At 44.5% G+C, this 22,737-nt stretch overlaps 1 protein-coding gene across 1 annotated transcript; it reads right to left on the reverse strand.

Annotated features, from left to right (window-relative positions):
• Window positions 1-277: 277 nt before the first annotated feature.
• LOC149235637 (uncharacterized) lies at window positions 278-22,737 on the reverse strand. Its single transcript, XM_089368613.1, has 3 exons — window positions 22,098-22,737; window positions 21,225-21,821; window positions 278-468 (listed from the first exon to the last, which is right to left on the reverse strand). Exons 1-3 carry the CDS (start codon window positions 22,735-22,737, stop codon window positions 278-280), a joined length of 1,428 nt encoding a protein of 475 aa, XP_089224739.1.

A 22,737-nucleotide genomic window follows, 5' to 3' on the forward strand; every position in this document is an offset into this window, starting at 1 on the left:
GGATTCATTAAGAAACCAAGCGGATCTGGGCATTCTAGAAAACATCATCATTGCAGGAGACCTAAATCTCACGCTGCACTCTACAGAAAAGCGTGGAGGAACCATTGTGCGAGACCCGGCAAGGGAATGGGCAGAAGATCTTCTCCAAGACTGGGATCTGCTAGATATCAAGCCTGTTTCAGGTAAGTACACGTGGTCAAATAAAAGAATAGGGCCTGGGCATATTGCAGCAAGGCTAGATAGATTTTTTGTGCAAAGTTCCTTCCTTCTGTTTGGTTTAGATGCCAGCATGCATATCCTTCCCTGTAGCACCTCTGACCATAACCCCATCAAGCTGATCCTCCGAACCCTCATGGATCTTGGCCCCATCCCCTTCAAATTCAGCCCTCTTTGGATCAAGGAACCCAGCTTCCTGCAGATTGTCAAGCAAAGTTGGTCTCAGCCAGTCAATGGCTCTCCATTCTATATCTGGGAAGAGAAACTCAGAAGAGTGAAATCTACCCTAAAAAGTTGGGCCAAATCTCTTCCTAATCCAGCTACTGAAAGGAAAAAGATCCAATGCATGCTAGATGCCCACCACCAGATCTTGGAAGAGGCCCACATCTCTAAAGAGATTCTTGACAAAGAGTGATCCGGATTTAAACAGGAACGCAACAAATTACAGAGATAACCATATACACAAAGATGCAGCGAAAATAATACTTCATTTCATTAATGGAAAATACTGAAATATGCTTACAAACAGAAATGGCAATAAACTAGCTAGGGCGATGGTAGCTTATCTCTGAGAAGAGATGTGATGGCTACATGCCTCTGAACTGTGTTACAATGAGGCTCGAAGGCCTATTTATTGTTGAGAAACAATGGAAAAACCCTTAACATTCCAAAACCTAACCCTAGGAGATGAAACGCCAAACTGTGGGCCCCGTTTGGGGGTAAGTTGGTACATCAACTTCCCGGAGTCGTAACTTTGGCATATGATCTTCGTTTGACGCGTACAATAGCTCATTAGAAAGATCTATCCGAGCACTATCATTGTTGGAACGGGCAACACCAGTCCATTCCATGGACTGGTGTTGCCCCCGGATTCCCCAAAAAACGTCGTTTAGGGCCTCAAAACGGCTCCGGAAGTTCAGGACCCGAAAAACTGCTAAAAATAGTAAGTTGTGCTACAATTAAGGAAACTGAAAATGCTGAGAAAGACAATGGTGGGGGTCCAGGTGGACTTGGCAGGTGGCCACCAATATCCACCTGGATCATTCCTCCCCCCTTAGGAAGCAATGGTCCCCATTGCGTTGAGCTCCTCCATGAGATGAGGAAACTTCTGCTGAACTTGTTCCCTGGTGAGCCACTTGCCCTGCTGAAGGAGTTGGCCCGCTTTGACAACTCGATACAGTTGGATATTCTGTTGGCGAGTGTTCTTGATCTGTGTGTCCATGATCCGATCAGTTGCAGCTTGTTCCATGCAATCTGGATTTAATTCTGTGGGTTTGAGCTGTTCTGCAATGTCGGATGTGTCTAGCAATGGTGGAAAGTATGGCCGAAGGCGGTCCACATTAAATACTGGGTGCAGGCCAAGGAATGGGGGAATGCTGAGCTCAAATGCATTGTCTCCCATAGCCTTAGTAATGGTGTAAGGACCATATCGGAGTGGTCTCAATTTCCGATAGGCTCCAGTAAGGCGTTCCTTTTGCAAATGCAACCAAACTTTGTCGCCCACCTGAAACTTGTGTGGCACCCGATGTTGATCATGTCGCTGCTTGTACTTGACATTTGATTTCTCAAGAATGTCATGGACCTGCTGGCGAATATGTTGGATGCGCTCAATGAAGCTGGTGGCCTTATCTGTTTCGGACTGGACATGAGCTGAATTCATGTGAGTAGCTGCAAGTGGCATGGCCACATCAATGGGGCATAGTGGCTGGAATCCCAAACCCACCTGAAAAGGACTATGGCCAGTGGAGCTGTGAAGAGCTCGGTTGTAGCTATGTTGAATGTAGGGGAGGCTCTCGTCCCATGTGCGTGGATGCTTTGAGTTATACATGCGCAGAATGTGCACAATCATCCTATTGACAACCTCTGTCTGGCCATCAGTTTGAGGATGGAAGGCTGTGGACTTCGTGAGTTTGGTGTCCAGCATTGACCAGAGACTGGACCAAAAGGTGCTGAGAAACCGACTGTCCCGATCTGAGATGATAGACTGTGGGATCCCAAAGTGCACCCACACTCGTTCAAAGAAGAGTTTAGCAGTGGCTTCTGCTGTGATATTCTTCTTGCAGGCCATCATAATGGCCATCTTTGAGAACCTGTCGACGACCACAAAAACACAGTCATTTCCATGCTTAGTGGAAGGAAGGCCTGACATGTAATCCATGGAGATGGATTCCCAAGGTCGACTAGGGGTAGGCAACGGGGTATAGAGGCCTTGCTTCTTAATGGTCGGTTTGGCAATGGCACAGGCAGTACATGATTGGATGTACTTCCCAACATCCTGTCGAAGATTTGGCCAATAGAAATAGTTTTGCAGTACTGCCACTGTTTTCTCGACCCCGAAATGCCCAGCAGCCCGACTGTAGTGTGCTTCCCAAATCATCTTGACACGCTCGCTTGAAGGAACACAGAGGTGACCGAGGTGGCATAATAGGGCATCCTGGAGGTGAAAATCTGCAACCTGCCGACCCTCCAAGAGTGTCTGGTATGTGTGGCCGAATTCTGGGTCGCTTTTGTAGAGAAGTGGCCAATCAGAAGTCTCGTGCCCGCAAGAGTTGAGCACGGTGGTTAGCGCCATGATCGGTGGTCGACTGAGGCAATCTGCAACATTATTGGTGCTGCCCTTTTTATACTTGATATTCAAGTGAAACTGTTGCAGGTATGTAGACCACTTCTGATGGCGATCATTCTGCAATTTCCCTTGGGTCTGTATGAACTGCAGAGGTCGGTGGTCTGTGTGGATGACTGTTTCCTTCCCCAAAATGTAATGCTTCCATTGTCGGCAGGCCTGTACAATGGAATACATCTCTTTATCATAAGTGGGGTACTTCCGGACTGTGTCTGAAAGTGTTTCACTGTGATATGCCACTGGATGTCCATGTTGAGTAAGGACTGCCCCAATAGCATAGTCAGAGGCATCTGTCTCGACCTCAAATGGTTGTTGTAAATCTGGTAACGCGAGCACTGGTGCCGTGCAGAGGCGATCCTTCAACTCCCTGAATGCCTTCTGTTGAGATTCAGACCAAAAGAATTTTGCTTTCGCCCCGCCCTTGGTGACTTGACTCAAGGGCCAAGAAATATGAGAAAATCCCAACACAAACCTGCGGTAGAAGTTGGCAAGACCTAGAAAGCTGCGGAGCTCTGTTAGAGTGGTTGGAGAGGGCCAATCCCGAATGACTTGGACCTTGGCTGGATCGACATGCACCCCTTGTTCATCAATGATGTATCCCAGATAATGAACCTCGGTCATGCCAAAAGTGCATTTCTCCAAATTGGCACATAGCTTGTGTTGCCGCAGTGTTTGGAGAACCTGTCGGATGTGGTGGAGGTGCTCTTCCCAACTCTGGCTGAAGATCAGAATGTCATCCAAGTATACTACTACAAAGGAGTTGGTGAATGGCCGCAAGATGTCATCCATTAGCCTCATAAAGGTTGCAGGAGCATTCGTCAATCCGAAAGGCATGACCAACCATTCGAAGAGGCCCTCCTTGGATTTGAAGGCAGTCTTCCACACATCTGAGGGTTCAATTGGTACCTGGTGATATCCTGACTTCAGATCGATCTTGCTGAAATATTTCGCCCCCTTTAGTTGGTCTAGGAGGTCATCAATCCGCGGGATCGGGTACCTATTACGGACAGTGATCTTGTTCAGCGCCCGATAGTCAATACAGAGTCTCCACGTCCCATCCTTCTTCTGTACCAACACTATCGGGCTCCCACAGGGCGAATAACTCGGACGGATGTGACCTTTCTGCAGGAGCTCCTGAATCTGCCTCTTGATTTCATTATTCTCCAGAACGGAGCGCCGATAAATTGGTCCATTGGGTAGCGGCGCACCTGGGGTCAGATCGATGGAGTGCTTGACTTGACAGTGCAGAGGAACCCCTGCCGGGGAGGTGAAGATGTCTTCGTACTCCTCCACAATCTTGTCCATCTGTAGCTGCCGTGCAGAGGGACCCCGTTTGGAGGCCGCGGCCACTGTCTTCTTCTTCCCTTGAGGGCGTATCATCAGGAAAACAAATTTCCTGGTTTTGGAAATGATCTTACTGCATTGTTTTGCAGTAATCAAAGAGATGGCGGCAGGTGGTGCTACCTCTGGTATCCTGAACAACTTATTTCCCAATGTAATAATAACAGCACGGGGCCTTGATTCATACACAGCATGTCGCTTCCACAAGTATGGTTGTCCTAGTAATACATCACAAACTTCAAGGGGAGCAATGTCACACAATACCTCATCCGTGAAGGGCTTGATGTTGTATGGAAGGCGACACTGCTGGCTCACGCGAAGATCTCGCCCTTGGTGAAGCCACCCAATGGTGTATGGTTGTGGATGTGCTGTGGTCGGTAAGCCCAACCGCTTCACGACCTCTGCCGAAATGAGGTTCTTTTGACTCCCGCTATCAACAATGAACTGTATCGGGGAGCCCTTTACCCACATCTGGGAGTGGAAGAGACGCTCCTCCTCCTCTGGATCTTCGGGTTCATTTTTCTGGATCTTTGCGGTAGCAACAGTGGCGCTGGGATCCGCATCAATGATCTGCTTCCCTTTTTCATACCCCTTATCGGGTTCTGACTCAGAGTCGGAACATGCATCTGATTCTGAAACCTTTAGCTCAGCCACCAGTGACTGCTTGGCCCGACACTCACTTGTGTTGTGAGTGGAGCTCTTATGGAACTCGCACCATTTTCCAGTGTCCTTTCTCGGCTTCGCGGCGTTGCTCTTTGCTTGCAGCTTCGGCTGGTTGTCTTGGGCTGTCCCGCCTTGGCTTTGTCCTTTGTTTTGTGGTTTAGGGGCACCTTTCCCCTGCTTTGGATTCGCAGATCCAAAGTCTCGCTTCTTTTGTTTAAACTTCTGCTCGACCTTGACGGCATACCGGTATGCTGCGCCGAGCGAGGGGATGTTTAGGAACTGTATTTCTTCCTGGATGTACTTGTGCAGGCAGCCACGGTATTTGAGTATCAAATGTTGCTCCAAATCCTTGATACCCAACTTTGTGCAAAGGGTATGGAAAAGATTGGTGAACTCCGGCACGTCTTGGTCCCTTCCCTGCCGCAGCGTGGTCCACTTTATGTATTCATCCTCATAGCTTCCGACAGGGTAGTACTGCTCCTTGATGGCATCCCGAAACGAATCCCAGGTGGGTGCGGCTGAAAATAGTGAGCCAGTACTTTCATCCTTCTGCTTGCAGTAGGTTTCCCACCAGTCCTTGACGTGGGGGGCTGCTTTGAGAAGAGAAAAAACAATCTTTTCCCGACTCGAGAATTCATGAACATAAAAATAACCCTCTAGCAGATTTAACCATTTATCTACGGCATCGGCGTCTATCTGACCCTCGAATATGGGGATTTCAAAATTAACTTGTACCTTAAAGGGTGTGGCGTTTCCAGAGGAGCTGCTGGAAGCCGATGCGCTGCTTCTGGGTAGCCGCTGAAGGATCTGCGCAAAGCTGTCCATCATCGCGTTCCGTTGTCGCTCGAGCGCTTCTTCGAGCAAGATTTTGATGGGATCTCCTGCCCCCTCGTCTTTCTTCTCGTCCGCCATGGGAGGCCGTCGGGATTTGCGAGGCTGGTCTTGCAAAGGTTCAACCAGTTCAAGCCCTAACTCCTTATATCCCGACCTTGTTGGGGACATGCAAAGAAAAACAGAGAAAAAAAGCAGACCGCTCTGATACCACTGATCCAGATTTAAACAGGAACGCAACAAATTACAGAGATAACCATATACACAAAGATGCAGCGGAAATAATACTTCATTTCATTAATGGAAAATACTGAAATATGCTTACAAACAGAAATGGCAATAAACTAGCTAGGGCGATGGTAGCTTATCTCTGAGAAGAGATGTGATGGCTACATGCCTCTGAACTGTGTTACAATGAGGCTCGAAGGCCTATTTATTGTTGAGAAACAATGGAAAAACCCTTAACATTCCAAAACCTAACCCTAGGAGATGAAACGCCAAACTGTGGGCCCCGTTTGGGGGTAAGTTGGTACATCAACTTCCAGGGGTCGTAACTTTGGCATATGATCTCCGTTTGACGCGTACAATAGCTCATTAGAAAGATCTATCCGAGCACTATCATTGTTGGAACGGGCAACACAGTCCATTCCATGGACTCGTGTTGCCCCCGGATTCCCCAAAAAACGTCGTTTAGGGCCTCAAAACGGCTCCGGAAGTTCAAGACCCGAAAAAACTGCTAAAAATAGTAAGTTGTGCTACAATTAAGGAAACTGAAAATGTTGAGAAAGACAATGGTGGGGGTCCAGGTGGACTTGGTAGGTGGCCACCAATATCCACCTGGATCAAAGAGGCCCATCTTCAACAACAATATCACAAAGCCTATTTGAACGAAGAGGAAGGCTGGAGGATCAAATCTCGCTGCCTATGGCTCAAAGCAGGAGACAAAATCACCTCATATTTCCACAAACAATCTCAAGCCAGAAAAAGCTTCAACTATATAGCAGAAATCAAAGAAGAAGCCGCGACCCACAAAGACTTTACATACATCAAGCAGGCAGCCTTTCGCCATTTCCAAAAACTATACAGCGAAGAGGCGAATGGATCTCAGAATTCTTGTCTGCTGGACGGGGTCCCCTCTTCAATCTCAGCTCATATGAACCTCCAGCTAGAAGCTAAAGTCACCATGGATGAGGTCAAAGCTGCTCTCTTTGCCATGGACCCTGATAAAGCCCCAGGACCTGACGGTTTCTCTGCCAGATTTCTTCAATCCTGCTGGCACATTGTGGGAAAAGATCTCCTTAAAATGATACAAAAATCGCAAGATTGCCAGAAAATTGGAGGAAGCACAAACTCCTCGTTCCTTGCACTTATTCCTAAGGAGAAGGGCGCCAATTCGTTCAACAGATTTCGCCCCATCTCTCTTTGTAATATTGGCTACAAACTGATCACCAAAATCATTGCTAGCAGGCTGAAACACATCCTCCCTAAAATCATTCCTGAGAATCAAGGGGGCTTCATCCATGGAAGACAGCTGGTGGATAACTTCATTCTAGTTCAAGAGGCAATCCTATCCAGTCACCAGCGCAAGGAAAGAGGTATGGCCATCAAACTGGATTTAGCAAATGCATTTGATCGTGTTAGGCATAGCTTTCTGTTGAATGTTTTAAAAAAAATTGGATTCGGAGAGAGCTTTATAAAATGGATCCGGGCTTGCATCTCGGAGCCATGGATAGCCCCCTTAATTAATGGCAGAGCTGCAGGTTTCTTTAAAGCTACAAGAGGATTAAGGCAGGGTTGCCCCCTGTCTCCTCTGTTGTTTGTTATCCAAGCCTCAGTTCTCAGCTTTCACTTAAACAAAAAAATGAAAGATCAGGAGATTCTAGGGATTTGCATTGCAAGAGGAGTTCAGAACATAAATCATGCCCTATTTGCAAACGATACACTGCTTCTTGGGGCTACTTCAATCCACTCAGCCACCAGATTCAAAGAGGCTATGGATGAGTTTGGCATGATGGCTGGAAGCTGTCTTAATAAAGGAAAGTGTCACATATACAGCTGGAATACCTTGCCCCCTATGCTCAACTCCATTGCCAGATGTTTAGGATTTGTTGCCTTGCTGTATGGACCTCATTTAAGTATTTAGGAATATCTATCTTCCTCAAGCGTGCCTATAACAGGGACTGGATACCTCAGCTAGAAAAAGTCAAGGTCAAACTTTAGGCATGGGGCTATAATTGGTTAAACATTGCAGGCAAGACAGTCCTAATCAAATTTGTTCTCTGTAGTCTCCCTTTATTCCAGTTCTCTGTGCTTCTAGCACCTGTCGGCATCCTTTAGAAAATGGACCAGCACATTCGAAATTTCTTTTGGAAGGGAGGTAAGCAAAACGAGAGGAAATTCCCCCTGGTCAACTGGGAGACAATCCTCAAACCTTAGATGGAGGCAGGCCTAAACTTCAAGAAGCTTCCCCTTCAAAACATCGCCATGGGAGCTAAGCTACTTTGGAAAATCATAGCGCCCAAGCCTGGTTGGGCTTAGCTAGCGCTCTGGAGGAAATACTTCACAGGCGAGAGGTCAAGATGTCTAGACGGGCCTCTTCCCCAAGGCACCTCTTCATTCGCCAAACTTAGCTCTAAAGCTGCCCCTTTGATCCATTCCAAGGCCTATTGGATCCTTGGAAATGGGAAAAAAATCAACATATGATCAGATCGCATAATGGATCACGATCCGATTGGGGACTTTCATTCCATGAAGAAGCTGCGTGACTAGATCACAAATACAGGTAAACACACTCTCTGGGACATCTCCAAGTGGGAAGGAACGCGTTGGGTTGGCTGGAACTTCCTCGATCCATCGGCGGAACTCCTTCAAGACGTCAGTCATCTCTGCAACTTGTTAAACGGAGCTGCCCCTTCACACATTCGCAGGAGAGACAGACGAGGTTGGGGCTCTTTAGCTGCGGGTTATACTATGTCGTGTGGCTACTCAAATCTTGCTGCAATCTCGTATGTTCCTCCTGCCCCGGCCCTGTGGAAAAAAGTTTGGGACATTCCATCGCTGCCCAAGATCGATATGTTCAATTGGCTTCTTTGTCACGCTAAAATACTCACCTATGAGAACCTACAGAGGTGTGGCATCTATGGCTCGTCTAGATTCTCGTTGTGCAGAGAGAAGGCAGAACGTGTCACCCATTTGGTATTAAAATGCAAATTTTCAGAGCAGGTATGGAGAGAACTGATGGAGCATTGGAATCCAAATTTCTAACCGCCTGGCTCCATATCCGAACTCTTCACTAACTGGCAGAATAGATATCCAACTCTCCCTTCTAAAAATAAAGTGATAAAGGTCGCCTGGTCTTCCCTCCTCAAAATTTGTTGTTGGCAAATCTGGCTAGAGTGGAACAACAGAATTTTTAGAAATACCCAGCACAATGCCAAAGTGGTAGTGGCTAAGATAAAAATCTAGCTAAAAGAATGCCTGGAGGATCATAAAGACGATTCGAATCTTAGTCAACTCGACATTATTTGGGGGACTTCCTTAAACCTTCAATTCCGTCAAGCCAACAAAAGCATTATTCCTTTTGAGGAATGGCAAGTGAGGGGGATAAATAAGGAAGAGTTTCGAGACTGGATCTCCAACCATAAGGTTCATTCTCTCTTTTTAGATGGGGCAGCAAAAGGAAATCCTGGCAAGGCTGGGGCAGGAGGAACAGTTAATAGCACGGAAGGCACTCTGATCCATAGCTTTGCCTGGGGCCTGGGGTTCAATTCCAGCACACAAGCGGAAACATTGGCCCTTTATCAAGGTCTCAAGCTGCTATTGAGTCTGGAAATCAAGGAGACAATCATTCTAGGGGACTCTCAAGTGATCATAAAGCTCATGGTGACCAATACTGCCCCCCGGGACTTAAGATTAGCAAGGCATATTCAAAGAATTAGAAGCTTGGGAAAGTTGTTCCAAAACCTGAAATACTTTCATGTACTAAGAGAAAATAATAAAGAAGCAGATCGTGAAGCAAATAATGTCGTTCTTCTCTCCGTCGGGGCAATGATAAGGGATGGGGAAGAAACTTGGGACCCAATTCCATAAACATTTCAGCGGCTATGTTTTATTGTCTGATTCTAAATCAGTTTGTTTGCATTTTCAAGCTTGGGCAAATTACAGAAATCAACTCCATTGTAGAACCTAAAAAGAGCTGGAAGAGGAATACAAACCCTTCAGTACTTCAGGAGGTCGGTTCTATTTGGACCTGGACAACTCCCATTGTAATCAGAATTCTGGCAATTAGGCCAACCAGCTAATATAATCCATAGTTGTTCTTGTGAAAAAAAAAATATATATATACACTTTAATATATATGTTTATTATATATGTGTATGCGTTTTTATTTCTTATTAATATATATTTTTTTATAATTAAATTTATTACAATATGTTTTTAATATAATAATAAGTCACTATAAATTGAAAATATGGAGAAAAAATTATAATTCATGGAAATGGAAATAATACAAAAAATAATAAAAATAATAAAGTTAAATAAAATAAAAAAGAAAAATTAGTAACTAAAAAAAATGGAAGTTACTAAACAACCTATAATAAGACATCAACCAATCACGTTACAAATAAATAAATTTAGATAATAATAAAAAATAAGGAAAATTGAATTTCTAATGTTAAACTATGGATAAACAACCTAAATTTTTGCTCAAAGGAAAACTAACATGTAGTCAAAGGCAAAACTGAAAATACCATGTCTACAGGTACAATAAAAATAATTTCATGTTAAAATAAATAAAAATAACTTTATGTTATTATTATTTTAATTATTTTTTATGTTATTATTATTTTAATTAATTTTTGTTGAGTATTTTAGGTAAACTTGACTTGGTCAAGTTACTAGTGGCTTTTGAGCTCTAAGTTTATGAGAACCCATGATATTGACCCATGGTATTACTGTGGAATATAGTATGTTTAAAGAGGGAAATTAAACTAGTTTAGATTCATCTTAACTCTTTATCTACCAAGCCTAGAGAGAGATCAAATCTCTTGAGATGTGAAGAGAGATTTGATCCCTCTCTATGCTTGGTAAATTAAGATGGATCTAGGTTGGTTTGAGTTTCCACAAATTTTATTAATCCTTGCCCAAGACAGGGAAGTATAGTAATACATTCATATTTAAATTTTACATTAATTATGTTTCATTAAATTTTTTTTGTCGACCAAATGAATTTTATTAACTTTTCAAAATGTTACAACAAATTTGCTTGAATTCCACCTCTCTCTCGACCTCACTCCTACCGAATTTGTTGGCCAGGAAAGAGATACAAAAAATTATAGCAAAATTCCAAAATTTACATCGAACCCTGAAATAAAATGCAAAAAGCACCCAAAACATAAGGAGAATACAAATGTTGTGCACCGCCATCACAAATTTTGAGGAGGTATTAGTGTCTGGCCAGCTCTATGAATGTCTAGGGGTTGAGGATCCCTGTGAACATGGAACTCCAGGTAATCAATCCGACCCTTAATCTGATCTAGTCGTTCATTAGTTCGTCTTTGGCTCCATTTAAGTGAGGCTGACCTGTCAAGGATTTCCCATTGATTGTGTTACAAATCATTAAGGAATGTTATTAATTCATTTCAGTCTTCATGCCTTTGTTGCCCCATTTCCACTAGGAGTGCATTCACATTCTAAATCTACATGTCCAAAGAGTCCAGGGAAGGTGGCACGACCACATGACTGGATGGCAGAACATGATCATGGACCAACTCTCCCTCAAATGCAACCTCATCACCTCCATCACCCTTCTTCTCCCCACATGGCCTCCACGTCCCACCAAATGCCCACAAGGCCCCCTCTACATCAGGCATGCCCCCGTTGCATTAACATTTTTCCGAGCAACACAAACCGCCAATATTAGCTATGCACACAAATCTAAGAGTCGTGAACCGACAATAAAGCCCCACTTCTAAGCTCAACAATATCAAAGCCACCAAGCACCATGCACACCTCCACCAAGGTCACCAAAAGAACATGCCCTAAAGCCCGAGGGCATTCCTTGGGAATAGAACCCCCAACAACCAAAGGTCTAAGCGCCCTGCAACAACGACAAATGACCTCTCCCCCGGCCCTGAGGCAACCTAGAGAAAAAATTACACTATAGATTCGATGATGAACAAAAAGAGCACCATTGAATTATGCACGACACGCAAAGGAACAAACATAAAAAGAACATACACTCACCACATTTAAACTACCAAAGTCAAAGAAGCCGGACCAAAGAGATTACCAGACTATTAGAAGAAAAACCCCAACCCCTCTTGATTTTCGCAGTGACACAATGAAAAAGAATGCTCTTCCTCTCAGCTCCTAACAAATTCACCAGCGTTCTGCTCATCAAGATCCCAAACCCTACAAATTTTCACCCCTTAGCAACCACAACACAAATCCCTCCAACTTGCAATGTCCTTGCACTCAAAAAAGACTAGTTTAGTAAGCATGCACATGTTTGTGACTTGTGCATACTCAACGTTACCTTTTCCACCCTCACTATCGCCCATAACTACAGATAACCATTGCCAAAGTCAAACCACCATACACACTATAAACCCCACGCTATGTCTCTTAAACTTTCCACGCACCTTATGCCACTTGCATGTTATGTGTACCATATGTCAAGTTATGAACATGTGGGACGATCAGGACCGATCCCAACCTCATCCATACCACCATGCTTATCCACCGCATCAGAGTATGTTTCATTAATTATATTTTAATTCTAAATATTTACTTATTTTTTAATTTAAAACATTAAATATATATATATTTTTTATGAGTTTTATTTTTACAATTTTCTTCCCATGGAAAAATCATAATTTTCATTAAATTAGAAAACTACATGCTAAAGATGCTTGATAGCATATGAAGTATCAGTGGTCTGGCCACTATCTGATTGTCTAAAAAAATGTGTCAATCCCATCGAAGGGAGACAACTATAAATATTTACATATGAAAAGTTCAGTAATATATAGACATAAGCATATGCTATAATTCAAAAATTTACATCAAAATTGTGCCAAAAAATACTCATAAATTGGGGCCCCTGGCCCTGTCAATATTGTTCATCCATGAATGGGCGATGGTAGTAGCTATAAGTGTCCAAATCCTGCTCTTCTTGGATCAACCATACCCCCTTTGGTTGGTGTGAGTTCTCCTTGGATAGCATGTCGGAAACATAGTTGCGCTCCCTGTATATATGATGCCAAGAAATAGTGTCAAAATGTGTTCTCAATCTCAATGCATCATCCAATATGTGACAGAGTATGTGTGTGTGACAAACATTTTGTTGATTAAGCCATTTAATAATGATATGCAAGTCACCAAATATCTGCAATTTGCTACATCCTTTGAGAAGAGCAAAGTATAATAAGTGGCAGAGGGATGTTAATTCTGCAAAGTTATTTGTCCCTCCCCCCAATCCCATTTGAATCTTGAAAATGTAGGAGTGCATGATATGAAGGAGTCTGCCTCCTCCACAACCATGTTGTTGTGCCGAAACATCAAAATAAGCCTAAGGGATGTCATAATCTATGTTTTCTACAAAGATGTTGTGAGCAAGTGGTTCTCGGGTTTCCTCCAATAAACAATGGTATGTTGTGATGAGGTGAGAAATGGCATGAGCCCAACATGGTGCAGTGTCTATGAATATTATCTTGTTCCGCTATAGCCAGATACACCAACTAACCATAACAAGCATGTTCCGACGCCTGTGAGTGTGAGCATTTGTCCACCATTGGTGCCATGCCACCTGAATATTGGACCCTGCCAATTGTTCTGTATCTAAAGTTGTGCAGTGAACTCGACCTAGATGGAAATAGTGGTAGTGCAATTTAGGAATAGATTCTCACATGTTTCCAATTCCTCTTTGCATAAAACACACCATGATGGGCCATGAAAGGTCTGCTTTTGTAAATTCTCTACAGTAGGAACCTTATTTTGGAGGATGCACCACATAAACAGATTTGCTCAGGGTGCGACCTTCAGCTTCCATAGTACAAACCACCACCATTCCAAAGCGAAGGGTCTGTGATCTGCAGTAATATGGAGGTATCTGTATTTGGGAGAGTATTTCCCATTTGGTGAGTATGACCAATTTAGTTCATAATCCATCTCAGTTACCCGAACATGTGATTCCTTCAATGCTATAATATAGTTCTGCCAATTGTCCAGCCAATGTGGGGGAATGCCCAATGTATTAGAACTTTTTCATGTCTATCGGAACATATCAGTGTGTTCTGGTTTGAGATTTGTGCCAAATTGGTGTAGCCTGTATCTGAAAGATGTTCTATCAACCCTTGTGGTAGTAGGTGAGCATTCCCACATACTATGCAAGGGTCAATCCCTATCCTGACTGAACTTCCATTACCAATCTTCCAGGTCAATCCATCCCTGACGTAGTCCAATGTATTGAGGACTGCCCTCCAGACTGTTGATATGTTGGTCATGTCCCATATAGGAAGCCTAATCCACTCAAGTATTTGTAGGGGAGAGATGTATTTCTGATAAATAACATCTGCCCAAAGATTCTTTGATGATAGAACATTCCATCCCATCTTTGTTGCCAGAGCACATGCAAAGGAATCTAGATTTTTCAATCCCCATCCCCCCCATTTCTTATGAATTTTGATTTTATCCCAACTAGCCCAGACAAATATGTGACCTTCTTGTTTGCCCCTCCAAAGAAATCTACAATAGAGTTGTTGTATTCTTCTAATAATACCCTTCAGGATCCATGACAATAACATCCAGTAAATCGGGGTGGTCTCTAGGACTGATTTGATGAGTATCGGTCTCCCCGCCTTGGACAACCACCTGTGATGCCATATATTTAATCTTCTTTCAATTTTGGCTTCCAATCATACCCAGTTTGCAATCTGGTAGTTGGATGGTTTTAACCTGTATCCCAGATATTTGAGACCCTCCTCAATCTGTATAGTGATAAATGGGAAGTACTAGAGTGCCATATGAATCTCATATGGATTACAACCAAAGGATGATAGAGTGGATTTATGGTTGTTGCATTGCATACCAGTAGCGTAACAAAATAATCAAAAGGTGGCTGCAAAAGTAGTGGAATCCCCCAATGTTCCATTCAGAAATATGAGAATGTCATCCACGAATAGAAAGTGAGTGAGAGTGCAATTGTTTATGATCTTGATACCCATCTGTATTCCCGGCAATCGATCTTCCGAGATGAGTCTGCTCAGGCCTTCCATGATTAATAGAAATAGAAGGGGAGAGGAGGCATCCTTGTCTCAGACCTCTTTCTACATGGAAAAAGGATGATGTTGATCCATTGATCAACACACTATAGGATACATTGGATATGCAACACATAATCCATTGTATGAATGATAGAGGAAATCCATGATGGGTAAATAACATTGGAATATAGAGCCAGCTAGTTTGGTCAAAGCCTTTTGCCAAGTCAATCTTGAGAATCATGCCTTTGAGGTTCTTGGATTTGATTGAATGGAGGGCTTCTTGTGTTGTGCCCACTGCTTCAAGAATTTGACAATGATCAATGATCCAGGTGGATATTGGTGGCCACCTGCCAAGTCCACCTGGACCCCTACCATTGTTCTTCTCAGCATCCTTAATTGTAGCACAACTTACTATTTTTAGCAGTTTTTCGGGTCCTGAACTTCCGGAGCCGTTTTGAGGCCCTAAACGACGTTTTTGGGGAAATCCGAGGGCAACATGGGTCCATGGAATGGACCGATGTTGCCCGTTCCAACAATGATAGTGCTCGGATAGATATTTCTAACGAGCTATTGTATGTGTCAAACGGAGATCGCATGCCAAAGTTACGACCCCGGGAAGTTGATGTACCAACTTACCCCAAACGGGGCCCATAGTTTGGCGTTTCATCTTCTAAGGTTAGGTTTTGGAATGTTAAGGGTTTTTCCACTGTTTCTCAACAATAAATAGGCCTTCGAGCCTCATTGTAAGACAGTTCAGAGGCATGTAGCCATCACATCTCTTCTCAGAGATAAGCTACCATCGCCCTAGCTGGTTTATTTCCATTTCTGGTTGTAAGCATATTTCAGTATTTTCCATTAATGAAATGAAGTATTATTTCCGCTGCATCTTTGTGTATATGGTTATCTCTGTAATTTGTTGCATTCTTGTTTAAATCCGGATCAATGGTATCAGAGCGGTCTGCTTTTTCTCTGTTTTTCTTTGCATGTCCCCAACAAGGTCGGGATATAAGGAGTTAGGGCTTGAACTGGTTGAACCTTTGCAAGACCAGCCTCGCAAATCCCGACGGCCTCCCATGGCGGATGAGAAGAAAGACGAGGGGGCAGGAGATCCCATCAAAATCTTGCTCGAAGAAGCCCTCGAGCGACAACGGAACGCGATGATGGATAGCTTTGCCCAGATCCTTCAGCGGCTACCCAGAAGCAACGCATCGGCTTCCAGCAGCTACTCTGGAAATGCCACACCATTTAAGGTACAAGTTAATTTTGAAATCCCCATATTCGAGGGTCAGATAGACGCAGATGTCGTAGATAAATGGTTAAATCTACTAGAGGGTTACTTTTTTGTTCATGAATTTTCGAATCGGGAAAAGATTGTTTTTGCTCTTCTCAAAGCAGCCCCCCACGTCAAGGACTGGTGGGAAACCTACTGCGAGTAGAAGGATGAAAGTACTGGCTCACTATTTTCAGCCGCACCCACCTGGGATTCGTTCCGGGATGCCATCAAGGAGCAGTACTACCCTGTTGGAAGCTATGAGGATGAATACATAAAGTGGACCACGCTGCGGCAGGGAAGGGACCAAGACGTGTCGGAGTTCACCAATCTCTTCCATACCCTTCGCACAAAGTTAGGTATCAAGGATTCGGAGCAACATTTGATACTCAAATACCGTGGTTGCCTACACAAGTACATCCAGGAAGAAATACATTCCTAAACATCTCTTCGCTCGGCGCAGCATACCGATATGCCGTCAAGGTCGAGCAGAAGTTTAAACAAAAGAAGCGAGACTTTGGATCTGCGAATCCAAAGCAGGGGAAAGGTGCCCCTAAACCACAGAACAAAGGACAAAGCCAAGGCGGGTCAGTCCAAGACAACCAGCCGAAGCTGCAAGCAAAGAACAGCGCTGCGAAGCCGAGAAAGGACACTGGAAAATGGTGCGAGTTCCATAAGAGCTCCACTCACAACACAAGTGAGTGTCGGGCCAAGCAGTCACTGGTGGCTGAGCTAAAGGTTTCAGAATCAGATGCATGTTCCGACTCTGAGTCAGAACCCGATAAGGGGAATGAAAAAGGGAAGCAGATCATTGATGCGGATCCCAGCGCCACTGTTGCTACCGCAAAGATCCAGAAAAATGAACCCGAAGATCCAGAGGAGGAGGAGTGTCTCTTCCACTCCCAGATGTGGGTAAAGGGCTCCCCGATACAGTTCATTGTTGATAGCGGGAGTCAAAAGAACCTCATTTCGGCAGAGGTCGTGAAGCGGTTGGGCTTACCGACCACAGCACATCCACAACCATACACCATTGGGTGGCTTCACCAAGGACGAGATCTTCGCGTGAGCCAGCAGTGTCGCCTTCCATACAACATCAAGCCCTTCACGGATGAGGTATTGTGTGACATTGCTCCCCTTGAAGTTTGTGATGTATTACTAGGACAACCATACTTGTGGAAGCGACATGCTGTGTATGAATCAAGGCCCCGTGCTGTTATTATTACATTGGGAAATAAGTTGTACATGATACCAGAGGTAGCACCACCTACCGCCATCTCTTTGATTACTGCAAAACAATGCAGTAAGATCATTTCCAAAACCAAGAAATTTGTCTTCCTGATGATACGCCCTCAAGGAAAGAAAAAGACAGTGGTCGCGGCCTCCAGACGGGGTCCCTCTGCACGACAACTACAGATGGACAAGGTTGTGGAGGAGTACGAGGACATCTTCACCTCCCCGGTAGGGGTTCCTCTGCACTGTCAAGTCAAGCACTCCATCGATCTGACCCCAGGTGCGCCGCTACCCAATGTACCAATTTATCGGTGCTCCGTTCTGGAAAACGATGAAATCAAGAGACAGATTCAGGAGCTCCTGCAGAAAGGTCACATCCGTCCGATTTCATCGCCCTGTGGGAGCCCGATCGTGTTGGTACAGAAGAAGGATGGGACGTGGAGACTCTGTATTGACTATCGGGCACTGAATAAGATCACTGTCCGTAATAGGTACCCGATCCCGCGGATTGATGACCTCCTAGACCAACTAAAGGGGGCGAAATATTTCAGCAAGATCGATCTGAAGTCAGGATATCACCAGGTACCAATCGAACCCTCTGATGTGTGAAGATTGCCTTCAAATCCAAGGAGGGCCTCTTCGAATGGTTGGTTATGCCTTTCGGATTGACGAATGCTCCTGCAACCTTCATGAGGCTAATGGATGACATCTTGCAGCCATTCACCAACTCCTTTGTAGTAGTATACTTGGATGACATTTTGATCTTCAGTCAGAGTTGGGAAGAGCACCTCCACCACATCCGACAGGTTCTCCAAACACTACGGCAACACAAGCTATGTGCTAATTTGGAGAAATGCAATTTTGGCATGATCCAGGTTCAGTATCTCGGATATATCATTGATGAACAGGGGGTGCATGTCGATCCAGCCAAGATCCAAGTCATTCGGGATTGGCCCTCTCCAACCACTCTAACAGAGCTCCGCAGCTTTCTAGGTCTTGCCAACTTCTACTGCAGGTTTGTGTTGGGGTTTTCTCATATTTCTTGGCCCTTGAGTCAAGTCACCAAGGGAGGGGCGAAAGCAAAATTCTTTTGGTCTGAATCTCAACAGAAGGCATTCATGGAGTTGAAGGATCGCCTCTGCACGGCACCAGTGCTCGCGTTACCATATTTACAACAACCATTTGAGGTCGAGACAGATGCCTCTGACTATGCTATTGGGGCAGTCCTTACTCAACATGGACATCCAGTGGCATATCACAGTGAAACTCTTTCAGACACAGTCCGGAAGTACCCCACTTATGATAAAGAGATGTATTCCATTGTACAGGCCTGCCGACAATAGAAGGATTACATTTTGGGGAAGGAAACGGTCATCCACACAGACCACGAACCCCTGCAGTTCATACAGACCCAAGGGAAACTGCAGAATGATCGCCATCAGAAGTGGTCTACATACCTGCAACAGTTCCACTTGAATATCAAGTATAAGAAGGGCAACACCAATAATGTTGCAGATTGCCTCAGTCGACCATCGATCATGGCGTTAACCACCGTTCTCAACTCTTGTGGGCACGAGACTTCTGATTGGCCACTTCTCTACAAAAGCGACCCAGAATTCGGCCACACATACAAGACACTCTTGGAGGGTCGGCATGTTCCAGATTTTCACCTCCATGATGCCCTATTATGCCACCTCGGTCACCTTTGTGTTCCTTCAAGCGAGCGTGCCAAGATGATTTTGGAAGCCCACTACAGTCGGGCTGCGGGGCATTTCAGGGTCGAGAAAACAGTGGTAGTTCTGCAAAATTATTTCTATTGGCCGAATCTTTGACAGGATGTTGGGAAGTATATCAGATCATGTACTGCCTGTGCCATTTCCAAACCGACCATTAAGAAGCACGGCCTCTATACCTCGTTGCCTACCCGTAGTCGACCTTGGGAATCCATCTCCATGGATTACATGTCAGGCCTTCCTTCCACTAAGCATGGAAATGACTGTGTTTTTGTGGTCGTCGACAGGTTCTCGAAGATGGCCATTATAGTGGCCTGCAAGAAGAATATCATAGCAGAAGCCACTGCTAAACTCTTCTTTGAACGAGTGTGGGTGCACTTTGGGATCCCACAGTCTATCATCTCAGATCGGGATAGTCGGTTTCTCAGCACATTTTGGTCCAGTCTCTGGTTAATGCTGGACACCAAACTGACGAAGTCCACAGCCTTCCATCCTCAAACTGATGGCCAGACAGAGGTTGTCAATAGGATGATTGTGCACATTCTGCGCATGTATAACTCAAAGCATCCACGCACATGGGACGAGAGCCTCCCCTATGTTCAGCACAGCTACAACCGAGCTCTTCACAGCTCCACTGGCCATAGCCCTTTTCAGGTGGGTTTGGGATTCCAGCCACTAAGCCCCATTGATGTGGCCATGCCACTTGCAGCTACTCACATAAATTCAGCTCATGTCCAGTCCGAAACAGATAAGGCCACCAGCTTCATTGAGCGCATCCAACACATTCGCCAGCAGGTCCATGACATTCTTGAGAAATCAAATGCCAAGTACAAGCAGCGACATGATCAACATCGGGTGCCACACAAGTTTCAGGTGGGCGACAAAGTCTGGTTGCATTTGCAAAAGGAACGCCTTACTGGAGCTTATCGGAAATTGAGACCACTCCGATATGGTCCTTACACCATTACTAAGGCTATGGGAGACAATGCATTTGAGCTCAGCATTCCCCCATTCCTTGGCCTACACCCAGTGTTCAATGTGGACCGCCTTTGGCCATACTTTCCACCATTGCTAGACACATCCGACATTGCATAACAGCTCAAACCCACAGAATTAAATCCAGATTGCATGGAACAAGCTGCAACTGATCGGATCATGGACACACAGATCAAGAACACTCGCCAACAGAATATCCAACTGTATCGAGTTGTCAAAGCAGGCCAACTCCTTCAGCAGGGCAAGTGGCTCACCAGGGAACAAGTTCAGCAAAAGTTTCCTCATCTCATGGAGGAGCTCAACGCGATGGGGACCATTGCTTCCTAAGGGGGGAGGAATGATCCAGGTGGATATTGGTGGCCACCTGCCAAGTCCACCTGGACCCCTACCATTGTTCTTCTCAGCATCCTTAATTGTAGCACAACTTACTATTTTTAGCAGTTTTTCGGGTCCTGAACTTCCGGAGCCGTTTTGAGGCCCTAAACGACGTTTTTTGGGGAATCCGGGGGCAACATGCGTCCATGAGATGGATGGACCGATGTTGCCCGTTCCAACAATGATAGTGCTCAGATAGATCTTTCTAACGAGCTATTGTATGCGTCAAATGGAGATCATATGCCAAAGTTACAACCCCGGGAAGTTGATGTACCAACTTACCCCAAACGGGGCCCATAGTTTGGCGTTTCATCTTCTAGGGTTAGGTTTTGGAATGTTAAGGGTTTTTCCACTGTTTCTCAACAATAAATAGGCCTTCGAGCCTCATTGTAAGACAGTTCAGAGGCATGTAGCCATCACATCTCTTCTCAGAGATAAGCTACCATCGCCCTAGCTGGTTTATTTCCATTTCTGGTTGTAAGCATATTTCAGTATTTTCCATTAATGAAATGAAGTATTATTTCCGCTGCATCTTTGTGTATATGGTTATCTCTGTAATTTGTTGCATTCCTGTTTAAATCCGGATCAATCAAGGAATGCAAATTTCTCCAATGAAATATGTTCGGATAATATGGGCTTAAGGCAATTTGAAATAATCTTGGCTATAATCTTGTATATACAATTGCAGAGGGATATGGATTTGTAATCATCGAAGGTTTGAGGGTCATCAGTCTTGGGTATAAGAGCAATAAATGTAGAGTTGAAAGCATCATACATCCGCCCACTAGTATGGCACTCTTCAACGATATGGAGGAGCTCGTGCCCAATAATGTCAAAAAAGGCTATGCAGAATTCAATCGACCATCCATCTAGTCCAGGGCTCTTGTCCCTCTTGAACCACTTTATAGTGGCCTCTAATTCCCCCATGGTTACTGGAATGAGTAAACCATCTCCTGTTTCTTGGTCCACAAATCTGGGGAAGTGTCCTACGACCCTGATGATCTCAGCAAGGTTAGCCTCCGGAGGAGCTCTGAATAATCTTCCAAAATGAGTAATACCAAGGTTGGCCAATTGATGGAAGGTCTTAGCATGAGTGCCATCATCATCCGCAAGTTTCCAGATGGTGTTGATAGCTCGTCTCCCATTAGCAACACGATGATAATACTTGGTGTTCTCATCCCCCTCCTTTAACCAAGTAGCCCTGCTACAGAGTTGCCATGTTTCCTCCCGATCTTTCAAGATCCTATTCCGCTCAATCTCAAGTATGACAAATCTTTCTTTAGCATCAGTAGAAACAAAACCTCAACTTTCTTCACCACCCAAGAGTTCAATTTCTAGTTTTGTGTCCCTCAGGATCTGCTCATCTTTTATCCTCTTTTCCTTTACCCAATCAATTGATTTTTGTTTCAGGGTTAGCATTCTATATGAAAAATCAGCAGAGGCCGATTTTCCTTGTTGTGCAATACAGGTCTTCTAATGCTTAGTGACAATCTGTATATAACTATCATCTTTAAGCCAAGTAGAATTAAACTTAAATGGTGCCTTGGGCTTACGTTCTTCACCTGCAATCTCAAGGTAGATGGGAATATGATCTAACAATCCCCCTAATCCCACCCATTGGTGATATAGGGGCAATTGTTCCAATAAGGTCTCCTTAACCAGAAAACGATCCAATCTTCTGGCTAGTGTAGCATCACCAGTCCTCCGATTTCTCCAAGTGGGTTTTAGACGGGACATGGGTATATCAATCAAATGATGATCCTCTAATAGAGTCTGGATCCCATCCGATAGAGAGTCAATCTGAGCATTCATTCCCCAGGATTCAGCATGTCCGAGGGAGAAATTAAGATCCCCCCCAATAATAATGTTCTCTGCTTGAAAGTAGTCATAATTTAGTAACTTCTGCCAGAATGTAATCCTGTTGATACAGGGCCCATAGACATTTATAATCCTCAGCTCCCTTCCAACTTCTGCTGAGTATATATCAACACCTATGAACCCTTCCCCTCCCCAGGTGTTCAGTAATCTTATGGACCTGGGATCATGTCCCAATATCAAACCACCAGAACGCCCACGTGCATCCAGTGCAATGAAATGCCATCCAGGAGAGATGGCCTCGAGGATGGGAATAATTTGTGAGCCAGCCACAAGTGTCTCTTGAAGAAATATAATGTTTACCACTTCCAATTCCAT

This window comes from Pinus tabuliformis, chromosome 8 (assembly GCF_031772625.1).
Source record: "Pinus tabuliformis cultivar Carrire ecotype Pingquan chromosome 8, CPIR1, whole genome shotgun sequence".
Taxonomy (NCBI): Eukaryota; Viridiplantae; Streptophyta; class Pinopsida; order Pinales; family Pinaceae; genus Pinus; species Pinus tabuliformis.